Below are 8,798 nucleotides of genomic sequence, written 5' to 3'. Positions count from 1 at the left end.
TGACATGTAATGTGTTAGCATCTGCTTTTTTGGGTGCTTTTAGAATTAACACCACTATTATCTGTTTTAATTTATCACTTAAATATTTTTACATGCAGATAGAAACAATTTAATAACCATTCCGATGATATATAATACTTGGTATATATCATCCTAGTTTTTATCGTTAAGATGGTTTAAGTAAAATCAGACTTTTGTAATGCATCAAGTTTTTCAAAATTCAGTTGTTAATGAAACAAGTATACCTTTAAACAATTACAAATAAAAAAGTACTTTATTGTCTCAATCTAATGAAATATAATTAGAAACATGTGTAAAGTGTTTTCAATTCAAATTTTCAAACATTTTTACCATAGTAGGCTTTATAGTGGTGAAAAAATGTGATGAAAAAAGTGTAACGTCCGTCCCCCTCTCATAAAATTTCTAATTATAAAACAATACTCATAAAAAACAATGTTTCTGGTGCTGATTGATAGTCTTCTTATGAAAATGTTACAAAAACTGCAAATTTCTATGTTAATGAGAAAAAAATACAATAATGTAAAAGTTGTGTGTAACATCGTCCCTGTAACATCCGTCCCCCTATATAAGGTGCTTATGCAATCTCACATAAACTGTTACTGAAAAGGGAATTTTAAACTAAAACACCAAAGTTACAATGAAAAATGAAGAAATAACAGAAATAAAGGACTGAAATGATGTATTTATATTAAAAGTATTTGTGAACACCAAATTCCTTAATTCTGTAAAAAAATCAGTATTTTTTGCTCTGAAAAAAAAAAACTTATTTACTTTGAAATAAAATTTATTATTGGTATTAATTATTGTTATTTTTTAACATTTAATAGACCTGTCAGTTTATTAAGATAATATTTAAGCTTATATAAATTATGACAAATATAATCTTTTGTTATTCCGTGTTTTCAAACTGAGGCTACAAAAGGGGACGGATGTTACAGAAATGAACTAGTGATTCTTTTTACAGTAATACTAAACTTATCTTGATCTTATGATGCATTAGGGGCGTCCATGGCCGAGTGGTTAAGGTCGTTGACTTCAAACCACTTGCCCCTCACCGCTGTGGGTTCGAATCCCGACAGGGACTTTGGATTCTTTCATGTGATGAAGCTATCCAGCTAGCTTACGGAACGTCGGTGGTTCTACTCAGGTGCCCGTTCGTGCCTGAAATAATGCACGGAAGGGCACCTGAGGTCTTCCTCCACCAGTAAAGCTGGAACGTCGCGATATGACCTATACTGTGTCGATGTGACGTAAAACCCAAAACAAAAAAAATATGATGCATGATAGAGAAGTAGTAAGCTGTGTCGCTGTATAGGAATGTTTCACACTACAAATTAATAAAATACTGTTTAAAAAAACTAGAAGAAACAAACACAAAACCCAAAACAGGATATATAGAAAAAGGTGCAAACGGTAGAGATGTTGAAAGTATCTTTGTAGTTAAAAATGGTCAATTGTTAAAACATTAATTCTTTAGCCTTAAATAGTAAAAAAAACTATGTATCCAAGCCACTTATAAAACAGTGGGATATGGATCCTAACTATATAATATACACACAGAAGGAGCTGGCACATTATTGGTAGTTAACACGCTGTTTATTGGGAGTTGTATATTGTATATTGGGAAGTAGGGGTGCCAATTAAGGGTGTTATCCATTATGCTTAAAAACAGTGGGAGGGACTTCCATATCTGTTAGGAAAGGCCTGTCATTAAGTAAGCTGTAGATGAATTAAGTCAACGGATTTATTGAACTTCAAAATTTTAAAGGCTAAAGATGTAGATCTAGTCAAGGAAAAATAAACAAAGTAATATAATTCAACACCCTGAATAAATTTTTTCCCCAAAAAAAATCCAGCATATTTTCATACAATTTGACCCATTTAATCATTAAAGTGGAAGAAACTTGAAAGTAAAGGATATGGTTAGGTTTCCTGTAATGAAAAAGTTGGGATAATTGTGAAAATTTTTCTGTAAATGAACCATTCGCAAATTATTTTGAACCTATAGATTTTATTGAATGACAAATTAGTTCATACTTTAGCTGCGTTCATGTACACTGAAATATTTACAAAGATAATTATTAAAAGTTAGAAATAATGAGCTTATGATACTGAATCATAATGAAATCTTTGGATAATGCTGCTGACATACCACATTAATTTACTTAAAATTTCATCAAACCGATAGTACTTAATTGCAACAATTTAAATCTTATAATTTTAATAAAAATTTGTAATTGCTTATGATTTATGTATTTAGTAATGAGAAATTCAAGCTTGTTTCAATATGAAAACTACTTATTTACTTCACAATGTATCATATCTTTTACAAAGATAAATCTTATTATATAACTAAAGTATTTTGTAAATGATTTCATGTATAGAAAGGTACCGTTGGTATGACATTCTCTCTTTAACACAATGTTAATGCATAATCTGGAAACAATGATTCTTTTATTTCATCTAATATCAATGTTCTAATTCTATTCCAAACAGTTCAATGTTCATTCAAATGTAAAATAACTGGAAGAAAATTAATTCAAAGCAACTTTTCATTGTGAAACGCAAAAAGTAAAAAAAAACTCCATAATTGTCGGGTATATTTCTAAATTTTTCTCATAATTTGTTCAATTATTTTACATATATTGTACTATACAAAGCATAATACTCTTAGAAATCTTATTACTTTAAAATAAAACCAAAAAAGTATGAACTATGACCTTTAAACATCTAGTGTAACATTCGTCTCCCCAAAAATGTAACATCCGTCCCCCTGATATAATTCATTTAGTATTATATGACAAGAAATATACATAAGAAAGTCCTATAATTTTTAATTTTTTTATAAGAAATATGTTTGCAAATTTGATTTAAGTATGATCTGATATACCTTTCCTTGTTTTTTTCACTTTGTTTCTAACATGTTTGAAAATTAAATTTTGCGGGAAAAATACTGACAATTTGAAAGCAAATATTTTTATATTTAAAATGAATTATCTTAAAAGTTTTGTAACACTTTTCAGAATACATAATATATTATTAAAATAAAGAGTAATAATACAATTTTTATTATAAATTGTAAGATATTCAGACTTTAAGTATATTTTTGTAACATCCGTCCCCTACCGTCCGCATAAGATGTAATATTTGAGAAAAGTATGAAAAAACTTATCATTTCTTTCAAAAATATTGTTACAGACATCCTAAGGTTCTTAAAAAAACAATCATTTCCTTGAATGTTTAACTTTATTTTTTGACTAAGATGCTAATACAATTGGCCTATTTTACTGTGCAGCAGGCATTTTTACTGTTATATCTGTAAATTTACTTAACTTAGGTGGGCTTTTCTTGATATATTAGTATAAATTTATTATTCAACTCCTTGCATAAAGTTACCATTATATTCTTAGCGTAGGTTAGACCAAAAAAACAGTATCCTTTCTGTGTATTCTTACTATTGTGTTCGAGTTCCTTATCCGAAGTTTGGCGGAAAGCCCCGAGAAGATGCGATTGGTACTGTGTACGCATGGGAATATTGTCCGGATGTATTATGGAATAAACTCTTGAAACTCTTATAAAACGTCATGATGCACTGGCATTGTTTGATATACTATAGGAGTAATTATAGTCTATTGCATGTTCCACTCCACTCCAAAACGGCATACCATTTAACAAGTTGTTTTGTTTTGTTTCATGAAATATATCCAATTAATATGTACAGGAAATGGCCCCTTATTCGTTTTTAAAAGTATATGAGCATTACATAAAACTGCATTGGATTCATTTTTCCTTGTAATAGGTCGGGTTTTGTTTCATTGTACATTGTTTTTCGTGGTGGATAAAGAATATTTATTTCTTGTCATATTCTGTTTTTTTTTCTTCCCCCAGAATTGCAATTGGATTCCAGATGTCAGCCAAACTGTGTATTATTTTTTCTGTAGTGATTTATTATTCTGCACGAGTTAAATGTGTAAACACCGATTCTTACGGAACGGAACCAAATATCGGGTCAGCGCTGCTTCAGTTGGGGAAAAAAATGAAACATCCATTACTTCAACTTCTTGCTAAGGCTTTTGACAGTCTTGAATACAGGATTGAAAAACTTGAAAAATTCTCACAAGATATTAACATAAAAAGTCAAATGACAGAAACGGACGGAAGGGGTGCCAGCTTCGATACAGCAATAAAGGAATCTGAATTAAGACTGAAAAAGTTGATTACAGAAAATATTGATACACTTTCAAAAAAAATATGCAGCACGACCACGTGTACTGGGTGGTTTGAATGGAATGAATGTGACTCCAAAAATAATTCAAATAACGGACTGCAAAACAGCATCACAGAATATGTGAAAACAGTTTATTTCTGCCCTGAAGCTGGTGAAAGAAAGTGTAAAATGTTAGTAGTTGCTTTCAATAATTTCATATTACTTAATATATTTGATTATTATTAATTTATAAATATTTTTAAGCTACATTAAATAAATTTCATGAAAACAGAAATAGTGACATTTCATGAATAAATTGGGTTTCATATCGATTCCAGATCTTATTTTGGTGTCCAAACAACCAAAATGAGTTTTATAAGCATAATAAATGGGCCGCCTCATTGTGGCGAAATCAAAAAGTACAATTTCTGTTTGCATGGGAAACTCCGCCTTCAGACCATCCGTACATCAATATTAAGTCAACAAACATGACTCTAAGTAGCAGTCCTAATTTAACGGTATATTTTCGCATTGTAACGGATGTTTTCATACAAATTTAATCTTGTTTTATGAGATGATTACTTTTTTCTGAACCTCAGGCCAAGTGCACCGTGGAACTACAACGGTTAAAGTGTGTTTGCACAAGATATTCTCATATTTGCTGTGTTCCGGAAAGCATTTATAACAATGTGACGTAACGCATACACAAGCTGATTATAGTCTTCATTTGCATGTTAAAATTCGTATACGAACTTTAGTGTTACCGTGGGGTTTTCCGTTTAAAATCCTTCTTTATGAACAATATTTGATGACATTTACAACAATACTGTTAAAAAGGTTAATGAAACTGTAGAATGCTTGGTTTTTAGGCCGACGGCAAAATGTTTTCACATATTCATTTAATGTAGCTTTAAGCATTTTTTTAAAGTTGCAGTTATTCATTACATATGAATGAGACACATAAATAAGCCACATGCTTCCTTCACAAAAAGCATAAGATATATCTGTTTAACTAAACTGACAAAAAGATTTTTGTAAATTATTCTTTAATTAACCAATTATGCTATTTTGTTAGCTGTGCTGACGACTATAGCCAAGATTCTTCCCAGTCAGGAGGCCGATGCAAAGACTTGCGCCCGGAACTTGCTGTATCTCCTATGAAGGCCGAGGAGCCAGAGGGATCTACCGTTGTTTACCAGGTAAAATTCTCCTCATAAAACTGCACATTTGGGTTACGTCTATTTCGATGATAGGGTCCTCCCGGCGACTGAGGTGTTCCAAAGTCAACCCTACGGCGTTTATGCGTCCTAGGTCGCCCTTGGCATATTAGGTCATAATTCCGGTGTGACGGTGTATGATATTTGCCTTTAGCCGTTTATACCGTGATATTATCATTAATACTGGAATCGGTTATGTTTCAATATGGATATTTTCAGCTAGATAACAAGGCCGAATAAATTACATTTTTATGAATTATTATATGAAATAATTCAGTGAGAATCTTTTAGGTTAATGTATTGGATGGGTTAACATTACATGGTTTACATTGTGTGAAGCTAACAAATCGATCTTAATCCAGAGCTTCGATAAATATTCTTTTTCGACCGAAAGCCGACTTAAATCAGATTGACTTCTTGTAAAATTTACAAGAAAGAATAGAATTGATTGGTCATTTAAAAATTACAAACTGAAACCTTGGAATTTCATTGGCCATTCTGAAATAAATTGTAAAGGATAGTTCTTGTCATTCTAAAATGAAATTTTAATTGTAGTTCTAAAATAAAATGAACAAGATAGTTCTTTAACTTTCTAGTTCAATTTCTCAGATATTTCAGTTCTATCAAACTATACTTTCTTCCATAACACATTTAACACTTCATTTAGATCTAATTACATTTTCTACATAAAAACATTTTCAGTTTAATTTTATTTATTTTTACACAAGAACTTGCAGAGTTATAAAATTTGTTCAAAATGACGAGACTACAAATATGGTTCTCAATCCTCTAAGTCTAGTCATGCCCATGAAAATATCGAAACTATGATTTTCAATAGGTGTCATATACATTATATGAGCATTGATGCCTTCCACTGATATAATGTTACTAATTCTCATACATGTTTGCATATATATTTGCCTACCAAGATGTTGGTGTCAGAAAATTTAGTTCACTTACCGAAACATGACATGTTCATTAAGGAACACATAGATGTTACAATGTTCCATGTTTCAAGAATATTAATTCCCATTTATTATTCTGTCAATTGTAACAAAAGATTTTTTTACATACGAAAGGTTCAGTATTTCCCTCTATACGTGTTGCAAATCCTTGGTATTATTATACCAAATTAAACGTTCTCATTTATTAACTTCCTTTGCAAATTTCGTTTGAATTAAATTCTTTTTAAATCATACATGACATTCAGTACATAAGACAGTTTAAAAAATTGTTTTTAAAAAGCTGAAACGAAATAATTGATTACAGAGATTATTCCATTTGAATTTGGAGTTCCAATTTTGATTCTGAGCCCCTTTCTTTCACGAAAGTTATGTGGTGGATGGTATACTGAACCACTTTAAGGTCAATATATATTAAGCAATTGTATTTGTTTGCGAAACAAAGGCCGGTTAACAATTTTTTACATTGTTTGATATGTTTCTTGATTCATAATACATGTATCTGTTTGCATTAAGTTAAAGAAGTTTATAACTTGTTTGTTAATTCTATACTATCCATTATTCTTTTGTTTCTATTTGCAATGATTCATATATGATACTTTTAACAATACTGCCACTATTGCATGATTACAAAATTTATAAAGTCAAACGTAAAAACAAGAAATAGGGACCTAAACATACTGTAAAATAGAAAAAAATCCTTCTTTGAAAATATATCAAGATCAATAAACTTATAATTTAATTTCTAGATTAATTTTCTTAATTTTACAAAATAGATTTTCTTTTCTAAGCTACAATAAATTATATTATGATGTCATTGTTATCCACGCATTGCTAACATTTCTATATGTATTGAAAACTTAGACACATGCAAGTTGACGAGTTTTTAAAGATAGAACAATAAGTGATACGGTTTAACACTTCTTGAAATATGTCCTCTGAAATGAAGCTCTTTACCCATGAGGGAATGGTATAACTCACGATTGTGTTACAGTGTCAAGTTAAGAGTGGTGAGGGACCATTAAATGTTGTATGGAGCAGACAAGACAAAAGACAGTTACCAGACAGAGCCACGGTCAGTCCCAAATATTCCCTTACTATCCGAAACCTAAAGAGAGATGATACTGGCAGATATTCATGTTCTGCTACAAACAGATACGGTGCAACAAGACAGGAGGTTGAGCTTATCGTCATTGCTGGTAAGTCAAACCTTGATAATTCCTCAAACATGAGAGGCAGATGCCAGGCAAAAGCTAGTTTCGGGTTTCAATGACATTTATTTCATGCATTTTTATGTATTGTATTTTCCCTTATTCCCTTTTGTGTATTTGTTTTGAACCTGAAATGCGTTCATATTTATTTTAAGACAATTAACAGTTAGTTTTTCGTGATCTACGTTCATTTAATGAAGGTACTCTGTCGCATATATAAATGTAAATATTGCTAAATATAAAATATAAGTTTTCGTTATTTATTTTTGAACTGAGTCTACTACTTATATATGATATGCAAGAAATGGAATCAGATATTCAGATACTAGGCTGTCTGTAGCAGAGGTGAAAATAATTTTCTCTCTTGTAACTATTTAGGTGTAAATAGATATTGTTACTATTAGCAATAACCTTCATAGAGAGCGATATTTGAATCTTTAAGTCCACATGTTACACATTTAAAATGATTTTGATGACACTTTAACCATATAAATATTTACAGATGAGAGACCAGAGATTACAATCATTGTAAGACAGACTAAGTACGTAAGTATCGTCGGAGAAACTGCTCGTCTTGAATGTTACACCGAAGATGAGACTGGCAGGGTAACGTTATTCTGGTCTCGCTCTAGTGGTCTACCTTACGGATCATCACAAGATAACGGTATCCTGACAATTCCGAATGTTCAACCGAGCTATGCTGGTAACTATGTTTGTACTGGAACAGACAGAGAAAGTAGACGTGTTGGTACAGCAGTAGCCGTTCTTGGTGTGCAGATTGAGGAAGAAAGTACGTTATTGTCTTAATATTCTTTTCATGGTTGATTTTATTTAAAAAAAGTGTTAATCTCATGTATATAAAAAGATTTTGCTTTCATCAGTTGTTAGAATTAGCTAATTAGATTATAACAACCTATTAATAGCTGTTAAAGGTGCATAAGAGTTTCATTATATTTCTGTTTTAAATTGCTTCTGGTTGAATTTAAGGTGATTTCCATTCTTGTCTGTATTTAACAACATATTGGCTTTCAAAAATTTAAACTCGTGAAATAAAAATATTTTTAGTTAAGTTCACATAGAGGGATATAGATTAAACAAGTTATGCCTTAATCAATTACGTTAATTTAACGAATCATATCTTAACTATTATGAGAATTTATTGTCTATGCATAAACCTGAA

The 8,798-nt window shown here is 30.7% G+C and overlaps 1 protein-coding gene across 1 annotated transcript; it reads left to right on the top strand.

The window, feature by feature from the left end:
• Positions 1–3,794: 3,794 nt before the first annotated feature.
• LOC132734280 (basement membrane-specific heparan sulfate proteoglycan core protein-like) lies at positions 3,795–8,584 on the top strand. Its single transcript, XM_060720985.1, has 4 exons — positions 3,795–4,419; positions 5,304–5,427; positions 7,402–7,606; positions 8,121–8,584. Exons 1-4 carry the CDS (start codon positions 3,929–3,931, stop codon positions 8,423–8,425), a joined length of 1,125 nt encoding a protein of 374 aa, XP_060576968.1. The 5' UTR covers positions 3,795–3,928; the 3' UTR covers positions 8,426–8,584.
• The last annotated feature ends 214 nt before the right edge of the window (positions 8,585–8,798 follow it).

Source organism: Ruditapes philippinarum, unplaced genomic scaffold (assembly GCF_026571515.1).
Source record: "Ruditapes philippinarum isolate M1 unplaced genomic scaffold, ASM2657151v2 ctg22312_1_1_1_1, whole genome shotgun sequence".
Taxonomy (NCBI): domain Eukaryota; kingdom Metazoa; phylum Mollusca; class Bivalvia; order Venerida; family Veneridae; genus Ruditapes; species Ruditapes philippinarum.
The sequence above is the reverse complement of the archived record's forward strand: the minus strand, read 5'-3'. Positions and strand labels throughout refer to the sequence as shown.

Coding starts and splice junctions, on each gene's coding strand:
- LOC132734280 (XM_060720985.1), top strand. CDS start 3,929: ATGTCAGCCAAACTGTGTATTATTTTTTCTGTAGTGATTTATTATTCT. Junction 4,420..5,303: donor GGTGAAAGAAAGTGTAAAAT/GTTAGTAGTTGC, acceptor CTATTTTGTTAG/CTGTGCTGACGACTATAGCC. Junction 5,428..7,401: donor GATCTACCGTTGTTTACCAG/GTAAAATTCTCC, acceptor ATTGTGTTACAG/TGTCAAGTTAAGAGTGGTGA.